This window comes from Vigna radiata, unplaced genomic scaffold (genome assembly GCF_000741045.1).
Source record: "Vigna radiata var. radiata cultivar VC1973A unplaced genomic scaffold, Vradiata_ver6 scaffold_129, whole genome shotgun sequence".
NCBI lineage: Eukaryota > Viridiplantae > Streptophyta > Magnoliopsida > Fabales > Fabaceae > Vigna > Vigna radiata.
This window is the reverse complement of record NW_014543107.1, coordinates 745,893-763,209: the sequence shown is the minus strand read 5'-3', so window position 1 is coordinate 763,209 and position 17,317 is coordinate 745,893. Positions and strand designations below refer to the sequence as shown.

General features: G+C 32.3%; 1 protein-coding gene across 1 annotated transcript; it reads left to right on the top strand.

Annotated features, from left to right (window-relative positions):
- Positions 1–9,859: 9,859 nt before the first annotated feature.
- Positions 9,860–12,374, top strand: LOC106752943. Its single transcript, XM_022777328.1, has 4 exons — positions 9,860–9,914; positions 10,616–11,138; positions 11,938–12,029; positions 12,109–12,374. The coding sequence occupies exons 1-4, from the start codon at positions 9,860–9,862 to the stop codon at positions 12,135–12,137; spliced, it is 699 nt and encodes a 232-aa protein (XP_022633049.1). The 3' UTR covers positions 12,138–12,374.
- Positions 12,375–17,317: the final 4,943 nt, after the last annotated feature.

Genomic DNA, 17,317 nt, shown 5'->3' with positions numbered 1-17,317 from the left:
CTAATATGATTGTATGTTGTTTTATGTGTAGTAAGAATGTATAATAATGTTGGGATGCCACCTGGGGGGCCTCAACTGCATCCTCAACCTCTAACGAGCCCTCAACCTAATTTGTTTGGGAATGCATTTAATGTTGTTGGATCAGGACTCATTCGAGGTGAATTGGGTGCATATGGAGAAAAAATATATTAGGATCAAGTTCTGAATACGTCCAAAGCAATGTATGTATTTAATTTGACATGGTAATTCATGGTTGACAAAATTATATCTGATTTCTTATTTGTCTCTTATATTAGCTTTTTGTATGTTTAATTTCTTTCTTGTTTTGCATCTTCTTCCTTAAATCTAAATTGTGTGTGGAAAACTACTTTTTCTTAGAAAACTTATATACCTATTGAGTATCGTGTTTCTAAGGTGTTTAGTATATCATTTGAGCAATGCTTATCTGCTGATCAAAAACAATTATACCATACAACTTAGCATCTTAATATTTTGCATATACTTTTTAATCCTATTATAGTAAATTTAAATGTTGTGCATTATTGCAATTTACTTTTGAATTTATTTCATATATGGCAAGTGGTGTCACTTCAACAATGCTTACATTTAAATTGAGTCAAGCTTCTTTGATTTTGGAGAAAAACCCAATGCAGCTTTAGTTAACATGTTAGCTTAATTATATTGATATTATATGAATAAGCCGATATTTCTCTAATCTCAATACTACTTTCAAGTGAATGATCACTATGTTAAGAACAAATTAAAGGTTATTTTGTTCCTATTCCTACACCGGGTAAGTAGCAATAATGTCACCTTTTTTCAAATTTTTCTAGTTGTCTTTTCAATTCATTATCTTATTCTAGCAAGCACCGGGTAAGTAACAATGAAGAGAGTCCTTTTCGCTGAAGTCGGGAGTTATGATTCAAGCAAGCACCACTATTTCTTACTCTTCATTGCTTTGGCTCAGTTCTCATTATTCACATGGCTTGGAAACATTACTGTCAATTGGCTAATATAATGATAGCATTTACAGTGTTCTTAAGAGTTAGAAGTCCTTGGTAATTCTTTTGGTTGTTAACTTTGGAGAATTGTAATATAAGGTTCTTTTCTCTCTTTATTGGATGTCAAAGATGCGAAATTATAACCATTCTCCTTCATCAGATGTATTATATTATATGATTTTTAGTACTTAATTTTCCTTACAGACTTTTTACCCTAGCTTACCATTAAGTTGGGTTGTCTTTAGGGGTCACTTTCTCGATAATGCATTATTTGATCAATGTCAGTTCATACTTTTCTATATTAAAATAGAGTTATTGTAATTTTATTGATTATTAAGTTCAATTAATAAAGTTGTTTTTCTTTTTTGAAGTAATCCAAGACCAGAGATTATGAGTTTCATCAATTGTAATAACTAGTATGCATAGATATAACACTGGTTTATAGATTGTATGTATGATTTTTTTGTAGTATTGTGTTACTCAAGAAGATTATTTCTTGGGAACTCTAATTGAGAAGGAAACCCTCACATATGCGGCTCGTTTGAGGTTTCTTCTGAGCTTCTTCAGATACAACTAGGAATGAGACTGAGAAGGTGATAATAAATGTATTGGCTGAAATGGATCTGAAAGATAGTGTAGAAAGCAAACTTGGGAATTGGCATTTGAGAGACATAAGTAGGCATTGAAATTTTAACTCAACCTCATGTAATGTTTCTGGATGAACCCGTTAGTAGCTTTGATAACGTAACGTAGTATCTTTCTATGTCATTTCTTCTTTATCAAATGTAGCACGTGATGGAAGAATAATTATTTGAATGGTCTTCGGGCTAAGCATCACGATTTGAAATGATCTTCATAAATTACAAAAATGGTTTGAAAATATATCCAAAACTATCACCAATGTGGTACAAGGACTTCCTTGAAAAAGAAATTAGACTTTCTTCTCATTCTTTCATTGTAATTAAAGTCTTATATATATATATATATATATATATATATATATATATATATATATATATATATATATATATATATATATTTATTTATTTATTTATTTTACTGGACTGCAATCGATGAAAAAAATACAAATATGTTATAGATTTGTTGATACTATTGCAACAATCAGAATGAAAAAGACACTATTATAATAATACAGTTTTCATTTTCCATATCCATCATTTATATAGCCAACAACGTTTGACGATAATTTCTTTGGTGTATTTGCATTAAAAATTTATTTCAATAATTTGATTGAAATCCTCTTTCCTTCCACTCAAGAAGTAATGGAGTTGAATATAAATGTGATAATCAATGCCTGAAGATCACTTGTATGTCCAATAAGTCTAAAAAAAAATTTGGTTCACTTAAAAATCAATGCCATTCGAACAGATTGACCCCTGTGTGCAGAAACTTTGTCTGAATTCCCCATTTATTTTGCCTTTGCTCCAAACGTTGTTTCTACACAATGAGGTTTACAAACAATTGTTCCTTGGCCATGGAGTTGGATATAAATGTGATATTCAATGCCTGAAGATCACTTGTATGTCCAATAAGTCTTAAAAAAAAATTGGTACACATAAAAATCAATGCCATTTGAACAGATTGACCCCTGTGTGCTTAAACTTTGCCTGAACTCCCCACTTTATTTGGCCTTTGCTCTCAATGTTGTTTATGCATAATGAGTTTTACAAAGAATTGTTCCTTGACCATGGAGTTGGATATAAATGTGATAATAAATGCCTGAAAATCACTTGTATGTCCAATAAGTCTTAAAAAAAATTGGTTCACTTAACAATCAATGTCATTTTAACAAATGACCCCTGTGTACAAAAGCTTTGCCTGAACTGCCCACTTATTTGGCCTTTGCTCCCAGTGTTGTTTCTACACCACAATGAGTTTTACAAAGAATTGTTCCTTGGCCATGAAGTTCGATATAAATGTCATAATCAATGCCTGAACATCACTTGTATGTCCAATAAGTCTTAAAAAAATAGTTCACTTAAAAATCAATTCCATTTTCACAGATAACCCAGTGTGCAGAAACTATGCCTAAACTCCCTACTTATTTGGCCTTTACTCCCAATGTTGTTTCTGCACAATGAGTTTTACAAAGAATTTTTCTTTGTTCTTGGAGTTGGATATAAATTCATAATTAATGCTTGAAGATCACTTGTATGTCCAATAAGTCTTAAAAAAAATTGGGTCACTTAAAAATCAATGTCATTTTCATAGTTGACCACTGTGTGCAGAAACTTTGCCTGAACGCCCCACTTATTTGGCCTTTGCTCCCAGTGTTATTTCTGCACAATAAGTTTTACAAAGAATGGTTCATTGGCCATGGAGTTGGATATAAATGTGATAATCAATGCTTGGAGATCACTTGTATGTCCAGTAAGTCTTAAAAAAAATTAGTTCACTTAAAAATCAATGTCATTTTAACAGATGACCCTTGTGTGCAAAAACTTTGTTTGAACTCTCCACTTATTTGGCCTTTGCTCCCAGTGTTGTTTCTGCACAATGAGTTTTACCAAGAATTGTTCCTTTGCCATGAAGTTCGATATAAATGTGATAATCAATGTCTGAAGATAACTTGTATGTCCAATAATGTCTTAAAAAAATTGGTTCATTTAAAAATCAATGTCATTTTAACAGATGATAATCAATGGCCATGGACTTGGATATAAATATGATAATCAATGCCTGAACATCATTGAATGAACATCACTTGTATGTTAAAATAAGTGTTAAAAAAAATTATGCACTTCAAAATCAATGTAATTTTCAAAGTTGACCTGCCTGTGCAAAACCTTTTCCTTAACTCTCCATTATTTGGCCTTTACTACCAATGTAGTTTCTGCACCATGAGTTTTACAAAGAAAGGTTCCTTGGCAATGAAGTTCGATATAAATGTCATAATCAGTGTCTCAAATCACTTGTATGTCCAAGAAGTCTTAAAAAATTTGTTCACTACAAAATAAGTGGCATTTTCAAAGTTGATCTGTCTGTGCAAAACCTTTGCCTAAACACCCCACTTATTTGGCCTTTGCTACCAATGCGTTTTTTGTACCATGAGTTTTACAAAGAAAGGTTCCTTGGAGATGAAGTTCGATATAAATGTCATAATTAATGCCTGAACATAATCAAAGGCAAACTTGTAAATTTTTAACAACTTATTTATGAGAGTTTTAATTAAACACTTTATTTATCTTTTAAGAAACAATTTAAATATTTATTCATATTTATATTAAAATATTTAAGATACACATTACATAAGAAGTAAAGTAAAAAATTAATTAAAAATACATTACATAAACTTTTGTAGTGTTGTCTCCATGTAGTACCAAACAGTAGCGAACCAAAGAGGATAATTCAAAATGTAGCACCTAAGTATAATGTGCTAAATCTCCCAAACCAGATTCATACTCTCTTACTCAACTTTTCAACAACTTCACATTAATTTTTTCTTTAGTCTTTGGATGAAGGGAAGAAACAGTTAAGGTTGAAAGAGAGGGTGTAAAACTCTTCATTTCAATTGTCTCCTTTAAATGTTCTGAACTTAGTCCACCATGGCATTCCCCTATCTTTGACATTATCCTTGTAGTTAAGAGTGTTGACCAAAAACACAACAATAATCAATGCAACCATTGGAGAAGAAAAAAATATAGTATTAAGGAAATCATTGAACTACAAAACCATAAAAACAATGACCTATTAGTTTTGTACTTAACTAATATAATGAGGGAGATAAAACAATGAACTCACCCATCCGACATTGGTATGACCAAGGCCATGAAAGGCCCTGATAATGTATTCTCTAAAATACTCAAGAATGGACAAACCTAAGAACACGAAAACACCACATATAAAGAGGTTCCTCATTGAGTTCATGTTATAGTGAATTGCAAAACAAAGATTTAATCATCAACAAACTAAAAAAATCTAATCAGAAATGGGAGTGGAAATAAGGGTAACGAAACTATCCATAGTGACATTATTTCTAGTTTAGGTTCATGCTTGTATGACCACGGTTTTCCATCTACTAAGCTATCTGAGTTAGATGCATAAATGGAGAAGAATAAATGAATAGACCGCATCCTGATAAAAATATGCTAGAAAGAGAGAAATGTACCACATGTATCAGACCATAATAGAAAGCTATCATATAAGAAATTATAAAAAAAATAGTTGTTATAACCTAAATACTGCACTAGATCTCTCTCTCTCTCTCTCTCTCTATATATATATATATATATATATATATATATATATATATATATATATATATATATATATATATATATATATATATNTATATATATATATATATATATATATATATATATATATATATATATATATATATATATATATATATATATTCTAAAATCATCATGGCTTAAATAAAATACATCAGTAGTTAAACTTTCATGGTTCAAGTTTACAAAAACAGTTATATACACTGTTTGGTTCTTCACGTGTCCATATAAAAATTTAGAGTGATAAAAATCTTATATGTCATAAGATATGAAACATGCTAGACCTACTCAGCCGCATTTATGTGAACCATTCTCATCTTAGAATAGTCATGAATTATTACTTTCAGACATCCATTCGGTGGTAAAAAAAAAATAATGAAATGAATTGTATTCAAAATAAAACTAGTACTTGGAAGGTATGGCCAATCCTGACACAGGTGCACGAATTATGGGAACAAAACATGCTAGACTAATTAAAATTAATAACTTTAATAAATTAACAAAAGAGTGCCTAAAGTATGACAACCTACAAAAGTAAACAAGATCCAAGAAGGAATAACATTCTACAGTTTCTATAGGAATCAGACTTTGTACCGTGAAAAATGTCTAAAGTGAGATACTAAATTTTAAAATTTTAAAGTGAGATACTTAATTTTGAAGGTTATTGGAATGATTTGAAAGAGGTGTTGAAGTATCAAGTAGTTGGAATGCAGAAAAGTCAACCAGTCAACAAGAAAAGTCAACTAGTCAACCAAAAAAGTCAACCAGAATGTTGAAAAGTCAACCAAAGTGCAGTTTAGTACCGCAGGTGGCGCTAAGCACTAGTTTTTGCGCTGAGCGCTCATTTTTACGTTGAGCGCCAGTTTTCTTCTATTTTTTCTTCTGTTTTTCACTGTTTTTCGCCTAGGCGCCAATGCTGAGCGTTATTGTAAGTGTCGCACCTACCGCTGAGCGATATTTTAGCGTTAAACGTCATTTGTGTGGGCCTGGACCAGTTTTTCTGTTATTTTTATGAGCTATATAAGGTTTTAGTCGACCTAGAGGATCTATCTTTTGGCAGAAGTAGACGCAGAACCACTTTTTTGACCCCTTAGAGGCGGATTTTGGATGCAGAAGCTCCAATCTACAAATTTTAGGGTTCTATGTTTCCTACTTTTCATTATTTTCATCTAGTTTCACCATGCCTATGGTGAACTAAACCTCCATTGTTGTTGGAGAAACGATGTAATCCTTTGAAATTATCATGTATTAAATTGATTCTTAATCTTTATCCTTTACTTCATTAATTGTTAGAGTTTTTTTTCTTTACTCTATGCATGCTTTATTTAACTCATTCAATAGCATGATCTTTGATTTTGTCGATATGGACACATACGGGAAAATCTAAAAATGGGGGAATTCTCTTGGGAGCAATATTACCTAGATATAGGGATAGGAGGACCGATTGCCTTTAAGCTTCTATACGAATGTAATGCATGATTAATTTCTAGGAAGACAAGAAATTGTAAACTAGTAGTTAGGAGTAGGCTCTCTTCACCGAGACATCGAGTTTAGGGTAAATTATAAAGTGGTATTGACATTAATGAAGAAGTTGAATTCGTAAATACATGAGAGTGGATAAGATAAGTCGTAAACCCCAACAACATAATTCATCCATATATCATTCACCTGCGTGTTTTCTTGGTCAATTGATCAACACTTGCATGCATGTTTATTTTTTTTTTTTGCATTAAATAATGGCCGAAATTCAAGGTTTGAACTTGAGAGTAATGGTCAAAATTCAACAACATCTCATTATCTAACCCAAGTTCAAACCTTGCTTTGCTTTAGCTTTGCCTCCTCTAGCTCCTTTCCCTTATGGAAAGCTTTATGAGTTAAAATTCATCACTACAATCTTATGTTGTTCTCTCCATTTCCGCGTTGTTCATTATCTTCCTTGAATTTCTTGTGTTGATTCATCTTGTTTTGTCTTGATTTGTTATTCTATATCAATTTGATTTGTTTGATTTGTTGCGTATCTTCTCAATTTGAGTATTATGCATCTTATTCAGTGAAGTTTGTTTTTCCTGTGTTAGGTTTCCAATTTCTGTTCAATAGGTTCTTATTTTGTGTTTGCGTCATTGATTTGAGTCTTGGTTTCATTTTTATTCAGTGGATTCCATGTTATTGAGTCTTCACTTCGTGATTCATGTCCTGTTATGTCTTAGTCATGTTAGTTACCTTGATTGTCATATTAATTCCAGTTTAACTGTTTGATTTTACTTCCATTTTGGTGTTGTTCTGCATTTGTAAAGTGGAACACCAAATGAGCAATGAAATTTCAATAATGAGCTCGGTGACCACTAGCAGTGAACACTACGTGAGTTAAGTTGCACTGAATTAGCTTATATTTGTGAGTTTTGATGTGTCTTGAGTCAATCATACTTGATATTAGTTCATTATGAAGTTCTGAAACGATTTCCAAAATTGTGAGTGTACTGTTTCAGTGATTCTTTGATCTAATCAAATATGCATGTGAGCAATTGTGCTAACAATGAAATTGATTTCCAAAGTTGCATCTGTTTTAATTATGACATATCAGTAAGCATAACAAGTATACTTTTGTGTATTAAATCACTCATATGGTGAAAAAAATAACTAGCTGATTTTGAATCCAGTTTTGTGGCATTTCTTTTCTTAAGTTGAACCAATTGTTTCTTATTGTTTTGTAACCTTGGAGTGATTGGAATTGTGGTCAGTGTCATAATAACAAATACAGTCTTGTCCAGTGTGTGCAAAAGAATTGTTATATGTCAAATGACATTGAAACTAAAAAGCAAAAGTTGTTGTAATTCATAATGGCATTTCACTGATTCCTTGCACTGAATTTGGCCAAAAATTAAATCATTGTTTGAACAACTGCATCTTTCAAATATTGAATGGTTCAACTTACTTTGTTTAATTACTTTTGAAATCTACTCTAGAACTACTCTTAGGATCCTGTTTGAGTGCTCACCTTATTCATTACCTTGTTTCTTGTTTGTCTTGATTGACTTTCCTGGTTTTGTCTAATTCATATGTGCATTCTGTTCTGCTGTCCATAATTTAGCTTTAATTGCTTTCTTCAACTAATCTAGAGTATGTCTTGAGTTTGTCTGATCTGTTGTGCTGTCATTGCTTTGATTTGTTCTATCCTATTTTTGTTCTGATTTCTCACATTGCTTAGCCTAGCCTTTTCTGAAATGAGAAGTTGTACACTCTGGTTTTGGGCATTTGAAAGAAAGGTTGTGTGTTTGGTAACATCTTAGGTGGTGGTGGTCTGAAAGACTCTCCAACCTTGAACTGCCAAGGGAGAATCTCCCTTCCAAATCTTTCATTTGTGTGATTTAAATTTCTAAAGAAAAGCCTTGATGTTGTGAGCTTTGTGTGGCTGCATCTAAAGCCAAATATCTTTGTTGAGAGCGTGTCTTACTTAAGTTCTGAAATTGAATTACGCTAACCAATTAGATTAGTGTAGTTTTTGTTTTCATTGCCATTTATAGGAGGTGTTGTGTAGAAGGTGAGTTACAACTAGCTACAGCTGTGTAGAAGTTGAGCAAGGAGTCTCATGAAACTTGATTTGAATAGGCTTTGGGAGTGCATACTAGAACCTTCACTGATATAATTGAAGAGCTTTAACAAAGTCTAGCTTGAGCAAACAAAGGAAGAAACACTTCACATGGGAGTGTTGACCTAAAGGGAGTTTTTTTACCTTAAAATTGCTTCTGTTTTGGTTGATCTATTCATGTTATAGTTTGCCATTGATTAACATTATTTGAAGTGTTGAATCTGGTATGACAGTTTATGTAGACTAGGATTAACCAATCTGAATTCTGAACTGGAATTGTTCTACATTGCATTGGATTAATCTGATTTTGATGAGATTGGGGTGGTTGTTTAATCAGTTTGGTTTTAGCTTAGAATTATATCCATTTGAATCTGGTTTAAATATCCATCTCCATTTGTACCTTGCTGGAATTTGGTGTGAATTTTTAGTGTGCAGACCTGATCTATTTGGGAGTTTAGTTGGAATTACACAGCTAAAACCAGTCTTTTAAATAGGGAAATTGCTTAGCTTACCCAATTCTAGTTTGCTTAGCTATTTCTGAATTTCAGTTGCCATTGCTTTGTATTGAATACTCTGCTAAACTAATTGTGAATTTTATGTGTAGTTTGGGGAAAACCGTAAGTTCACTTTCTTCACAAATCCATCTTCTTTCACTATTTCTTCGATTTCCCCCGGTCAAAACCTTTCTCGTTGTTTAAAACTTGTTCCACTGAATATTCTTCCATATCCACCGATTAAAACCACTTTTGAGTTGATCCAACCATTTTCCACCGATCAACCTTCCTTTTCAACCGATTAATAGGTTCCATTTCACTCTTTCCACCGTTTAATCGGTCAGATTTCCCCCCCTTTTTCTAGGGTTTCCTTTCGAGTCTCTAGGGTTTTCTACCGATTAAACCCTAGGTCCTAGGTTTTCCTTTATTGATCTCGATTTCCACTTCAATCTCGAGTTCCTTTTCCTTTTTCGTTGCATCATTCTCTATCAAGGAAGCCTCGGGGATTCAGATCTGCTTCAAATGGACTCAACTCCTCAAGCGCTTCCATCAGTAAGCAAGAGAGAAAATTGCACAGGTAATTTTTATACTGGTTCGGATCACAAAGATCCTACATCCAGTTGTTAATCTCAATCGAAAATTAACGCTTCACTAGCACCACTACTACAAAATTGATCATAGATAGCGCTAAATAGATAGCGCTTTTTTAAATAAGCGCTATCTATGAATATGCAGAACAATAGATAACGCTTATTTAAAAAAACGCTATCTATATACATGACAATAGATAGCGTTGGTTTAAAAAAACGCTATCTATAAATAATTTATATTATTTTTTAATTTATAATTTGAAATAAACGAATAAATAACGCTGTTTTAAAAGAGCGGTATCTATTCTAATATAATATAATTCTCTTAGTTTCTCATTTCCTTTCTGATTTTTGTTCTTATTTTCCTTATGTCCATCAAGCAATCCCCTTCATTCTAATTTTCCTTCAAAGTTTCTGATTTTTCTTTTGTTCTCATTTTCTCATCTTCTTCTCGTGATTCCATTTGCATATTACTCCCATGGGTTTTCACTCCCTCACTCCCTGCCACCATTAGTGGTTAAAAAACCCTAAGGTTTTAGGAAGAAAAGCAATGATGAGTGTGTGGAGGAAAATAATGAGTTTGGTTGTAGGCTTGTACGAGAAATTCATCTGGGTCTCACCCTAAAGCCTCAATCTCAATCCCTAACCCCTATTTTCTCCTACCCTTCCCACCTTTCCTCTATCTAAGTTGTCGCCGTCTCAGGCTCCGTCGTCGCTTCCGGCGGCGACGACGACACCATCCCCCTCTACGACCTCTCCGCCGCATCCTCCCTCGGTTCCCTCCACCAACACTCCGCCTCTATCACCGCCCTCTCTGTCTACGCCCCTCCCAATCTCTCCTTCCCCCGCAACCTCATCTCCGCCGACGCCGCTGGCTCCCTCGCCATTTTTGACGTAGACGGCTTCGTCCATATTACCACGCTCTCCGTCCATTGCAACGCCGCTATCAACGACCTCGCCCTACACCAGTCCTGTGAGCGCGCCCTCACCGTTGCCCTGACAACTGCCTCGTTGTCGTCAACCTCGTCCGCGGCTGCCGCAACTAGTGCTTGCAACTCAACAAGGAAGCTACTCTGGCCAAGTTCAATGCGTCCGGTGACCACTTTTTTATGGTCGCGAAGGAGAAGGGTTTTGTCCACCATACTGAGGATGCACGCATATTGTTCGAATTGGAATGCTCCAAGCCCGTTCTCTGTGCTGCTCCTGCTAGGGTATGCACTTCTTCAAATTATTTCTCTATTTTATCGAATATCAAGTTGGTTATTTTTATTTTCTCTGTTTCTTCTTTTGGTGTTGCTGATTTGTCTTGTATGTTAATGATGCATTTTCTTTATCTTGTAAGAAGAAGAAGAAGAAATGTTCCCTTGGATAAGGAATTCACAACCATTAATTTTGATAGGAAAGGAGAAAGGAAAATATTGGTACAGGCATTACTGATTGATGTTAATTCTTGCCTTTTGGAGGAGTGTTGGCTTCATAGTAATCTATAATCAAATGCTCTGTTGTATGTTTTAACGATGAATTAATGGTCTACATATTTATAATATAGACAAACACCACTGGTATGCAGGAAGTTCTGAATTTTAAATGATGTGCGATGTGTATGAAATTCCTATGTAATTTTCTCACTAACTGTCAATCAAGAGAAGGAAGATCAGTGTTGCGTAATACATGTGAATGTAATATAAATCTTCTATTAAGAAAATATTTGTTTGAAGTTTTAGATATTAGTATTGGGGCTGGTCGTGGTATGTATGGTATATAACTATGTTTTATTCCACTGAATATCGAATATGAATTATTAAATCGCTGGGGTTCTCATGAGCTTAAGCTAGCTGGTTCTGCCTTGCAAATGATGTGGGATAAAAAGTGATACCCTTCGTATACTTAATAATCCGATACCCTGCAAATTTCTCATTGCCACAACAGGTTCTTATGTTTTTCTTTCAAGGTTTATATGTCATATTAACATATGTTGCTTTCCTTTGTTACTAAAATTATTACTTTCAGTCATTGCATGGATGTGTTTTCCCTGGGTCGTCATCGTAAAATACTTTCAGTTCCTATACAAATCCTCATTGTTTTGAGCTGGATAATGTCAGGTAAATAGTCTATTCTCAATATTATTGTCTTTGTTGCTAAATGCATTATACGTTGAACATGATCCCACACCGCTTGCAGGTTTCTTGGGACATCTGGTCAAAATGTAGATGATCTTGACAAATATTCAGATGCAAAAGATAAACTTGAATTCATGGAAAGGACATTAAGATGGAGGCATTTAGCACCCACCACACCTAATACTCTTGGTATGCTTATTATATATTCCTCAATGCTTTTACACTTACTTTATCATCAATAGTCCTTTTTTCTTCTGCTTAGCTCAGCCAATTTTTTCTAGAGTGTTGTACATTTGTTATATTACCTGTTATTTTTTAAGGTATCATAAAGGGTATTTTTATTCTAAAATCTATTTCTGTTTATTGTGTTAGATTTTTCCGAATCTCAACGTGTCCTCGCTTCCTTCAATTTTCTCCTTATCTGGCTGTAGTTATTTCAAATGCTTCTAGATGATAAAAATGTTAATCTAATCATACATTAGTTGAGATTGTAGTCTTTCACAATAAGTTTATACTTGAACAGTTAGCTATAACTTTTATTTCTTGCAGCTCTGTTAGATTAGAAGTGGTGTTGAATTTGCAATTAACCATTAACTAGTTTGGTATTCATATTTTAACTTCAATAATCATTGTTTCCATTTCGTTTAATTGAAAATGAAGTTTCTTGATTGGTACTTGAAGATTGGGTTTGTATCTGCTTTGGTTGGGGCTTCTATAGAGGTGTTCATGATCAAAACTGGCTTCTGTGTGAGAACTTTCCTCTATTATTGTCTAACCTCTCTTGCCCTGCATTACCCTTTTCTTGATTTTCCATATTTAATGCTATTGTTGAAGTGGGTGTTTAAAATTTTTAATAAAATTTTCATTCTGGTTAATATGATATGACCTTTTGAGTGAAGAGGTATAAGGTTGATTTGGTATTAAAAATGGAATGGAGAGTGGGATAGGTCGTGGATTTTAATATTGCTCTAGCAAACATTAAGGATTAAAAAAGAAAAAAGAAAAAGATATGGCCTTTTGAGTTGTCTAGTACTAGCTGACTATTGATTTTGGTTTGCTAGATTAGTATCTTGCATTCTAACGTAGTGATGTTTTTCGCGGACCATCATGGTCTTCCAATGACAAAGTAACTATTTTGGACTCAAAAAAGCATGCCTGGGAGAATTCCCCGTATCATAAAGGGTATTTTTATTCTAAAATCTATATTGTGGTGTCTGAAATAAAAGTTACTTTGTTTCTGTTTGTGTTTACTATAATATCTCTTCTCTAAAACTTCAATCAATTTTGCATCTTGCTTGCAGGATCAGAAGGGCAGTTGGTGAGACTCTTATGTGTTCCTAAATTCAGTGAAACTGGAGTTGCTGTTATGGTGAGCTCCAAATCATGCACACTTCATTTTAACTTAGATATGGCCTTTATACTTGTATAAATATATTATTCCATTAGCATATCAATAACATGTCTTTGGTTTGTTGTTTAAGGTAATGGATTGGGTTAAGTCTATGAGGTATTTCCAACTGAAATCAACATCCTTTTTTTACTTGTCACATTTTCTCACTTTTAAAAGCCTAATTGGCATATTAGGCGTAACTAATTAAAATCTAATATGACAAAGTAATAATCTAAAATGCAACAAAGCCATTATTGAAGTCATTTTGGTGTAATGGTTAGTTTTTTTATAGTGCCTGAAGTCAAGTAAGTTATAAGATAATAATATATACTATGTTAGTAACAATAGGATTATTAGATATTTTATTTAAACTAACTAAATTAGTACTGAATTATTAATTTATATTAATAACATTACAGAGTTTCAGACACTTTCTCTGATTGATATAGTTGATGTTTCTGAACATTTGTATGAGTAATATTATGTGAACATGTACTGTGCAACACACTATGCGTGTGACTTTGTTGAATTGAATGTGTCTTACATAAAGTAAAGATAAAAGGAAGGGAAATAGCAAAAAAAAATCTGATACCATATAGAGAATACTTGTAATTGTGGGATCTGTATAACAAGTACTTTTATTTATAAAGTAGAGATACAATACTATGGAAAAATTAAATACTTAATAATCTGATGCCATATAGAGAGTACTGCTTGTAATTGTGGGATCTATATACACAACAAGTACTTTTATTTATGAAGTAGAGATACAATACTATGGAAAAATTGAATACTTAATGTAAAATAAGAGTGCATAATGGATCAGGTTAGAATTACATCAGTGTGTTTTATTTTATATTTATTTTAATGTTAATGTGGTAATATTTGTTTTACATTCTCTCAGGAGTTAGTGTTTTATCCATCTTCTCGTGGAAAGAGGAAAGTAGTAATTTCTACTAATATAGCAGAAACATCACTTACATTAGAGGTAACATTCCATTCACAATAAGTTTGATTATGTCTACGGGTTAGATGAATCCTCCTCCTTATTTCGTATTTTTCTAATCATGCAGGGAATTGTCTATGTTGTTGACAGTGTGTTTTCTAAACAGCGGTTCTACAATCCGTTAATCATTTTGTTATTTATATTGAAGAAATACAGTAATGAGCCCTGTAATGATTATTTCTTGTTTGATTTATAAATGTAACATTTGGTCTATCTTTACTTCTATTCAAGTTTCTTTTTTCTTTCCAGTTTTTAGCTAACATTGTTCCACTACATAGGCATTATCCTCATTTTCTACATGGGCACTTGTACTTTCTCAAAATGTTAGAGAAGTTTCATCAATTTTTATGTCACTTATTGTCCTTTTTTTAAATTTTATACAAGTTGTTGGTTTATGAAGAATTTAAAACATTAAAATTTTCAATATTTATTTGATAGTTTCCTAGTCATGGTATTCTATGAATTTTAAATTAACATTAATTATGTATTTTCTTCATTATTTCAGTTTAGAATGATTCTAGCTGTCACCCTAGTAATTTTATTTTTAGAACGGTTCCTTTCACTCTTTTTTTCCATCTTATGCTGATTTCTTAGATGTCTTCAACTGTAATTTTTTTTCACTCCAATATCTAGGGCCTTTACTAGACAAAGAATTGGTAGGACTGGAAAAGTTCGACTAGGAAAGTGTTACCGTTGTTTCATTAAAAATGTTTTTCCTTTTATTTTTATTTTTTTTTGTATATAATAGAACTAGTAGAGGTATGTACATAATAAAACAAATATTTTATATATTTTTTTTTTATTTTTTAAATATATATTTTTTTTAAAAAATTTAGGTCAATAGATAGCGCTTTTTTAAAAAAGCGCTATCTATTGTCAGACATCAATAGATAGCGTTTCTTTTAGAAGCGCTATAGATAGCGCTTAAAAAGCGCTATCTATGATAAAAAAAAAGCGCTATCTATGCACTTTTTTGTAGTAGTGCACAAACCAACAAATTGTTACAATCACAAAGAAAATAAAAAAGTTTAAGGTTAGAACACCTTTCTTGTTACCCTAAGATATGAAACTCACTTCCCCTGTGACCCACAAGGGATGAACACCTCCTCTGAATCTCCACAAAGGATGAACACCTCCTCTAAATGCCTCACGAAGGATGATAGGCTTTCAACTCAGCAACAACAACAACACTCAATCACACTCCTTGTGAAAGTTCTCGCTCTATGCCTAGAACAATAACACTCAATCACATTACCTATGAAAGTTCTCGCTTTATGCCAACACGCCAAGTTCTCAAAGCCACAACACAAGGATTCAACAAACCCTAAAACACTTATCACCGCACATTGCAAATAAGAATTTAGAAAAATACTCTTTGTATATTTCGTATTTTAGAATGAGAGTCCCAATATAATTTATAGAGATCTCACTCAAGGATACCTCTGAAAATCCGTTGTCAACTAATTAGTTGTGATAATCAATTATCCACTTATGGTAATTGATTATGCATTTAATGAATGCACAACGGTAAAAAAACTTGCTTAAAAATTCTCATAATTGCTCATGATAATCAATTATGGCAAATCATAATTAATTATTGATAATCGATTATTATAATTTGATAATCGATTATCTTGAGTGTAAAATGAGGTTTTTCGATTTAAAAATTAATTTTAACGCAAGCTAAGGCAAACAATACACAAAATCAAAGATAAACCACATCATATACATCAATCTACTATATTAAAAAAGCTTTAATATAAAAACAAGTCTTCATAAGGATCTTCTTGTAATAAGAGCACTTAAGATTTGACTTTGAGACGTCATCAAAATTTTTGTTGTTCTAGTTTATGCTAACAGGGCGAGTTAAGCACTACTCGCTAGGCAAACAGAGGTTTGTTGGGCGAACTGACTCAAATTGGACTAGGCCAAAAATTTGTACAAATTTTGTACTTGAAGTAACTAAACCTTTTGATAAATTATTTTGTTGATATATTCTTTAATATTTAGTGATTTCCACTAATATGCAAAATTATAAACTAAATACTTATTTTTTTTTCAAACTATTAAATAAAACCTTAATGATATGAAAAATAATAAATAAAAATACCAATAAAAGATAAAAATAAACAAAATAAAAATCATGATCATATCAACTATCAAAATACCCTAAACTTTAAACTTTATCTTGTCCTCATGAAAGATAAAAAAAACAAAAAAAAAAAATCAGGTTAACTTATCAGAATAACACAAAGGCAAATGACTTCTTAATTAATCATAATCATGTAACAAAAGAGAATTTCACTTGTAGCTTTAATACTCAAAATAGAATGATGTGATTCTTTATATCACTTGAATCCTCAAAACAGTATAAGAGATAATGACCAGACTATTGAATTAAAAATAGCTCAAAAAGAATAAGTGTTTCACTCTACACATAAGTGTTTATCAATTATGACTCATTATTAGAATTTTATAAAACCACTTCATCAAATTTACCATCATCTAATTTACACAATTCAAATATTTGGTTAGATCAAAAGGCCTTTCATAGGTTATAATGAGGTTTGGTTAGAAGAAATACGGTTTTTCAAGAATTCAAAAACACCACTAAGTAGAAAAGAACAATTAAATGTAAATAATTCTAAGGTATCATTGTATTCTGTCTATAATTCTCCCAAAAATTTCCATATACTTCTCATAACTCAACCTATTTTTTTATACATTTAAATAATTGGCTTTTCTATTTTTTTTTCCTTTATAATGAGCAATTAGCTTAAAGAAATTTCCAAAAATCTTATTTCAAACCCTTAGGTAGGGTACCATACCCTAAACTTATTCCTTTTCATACATGAGTAGTGTGTTTTTACCCTA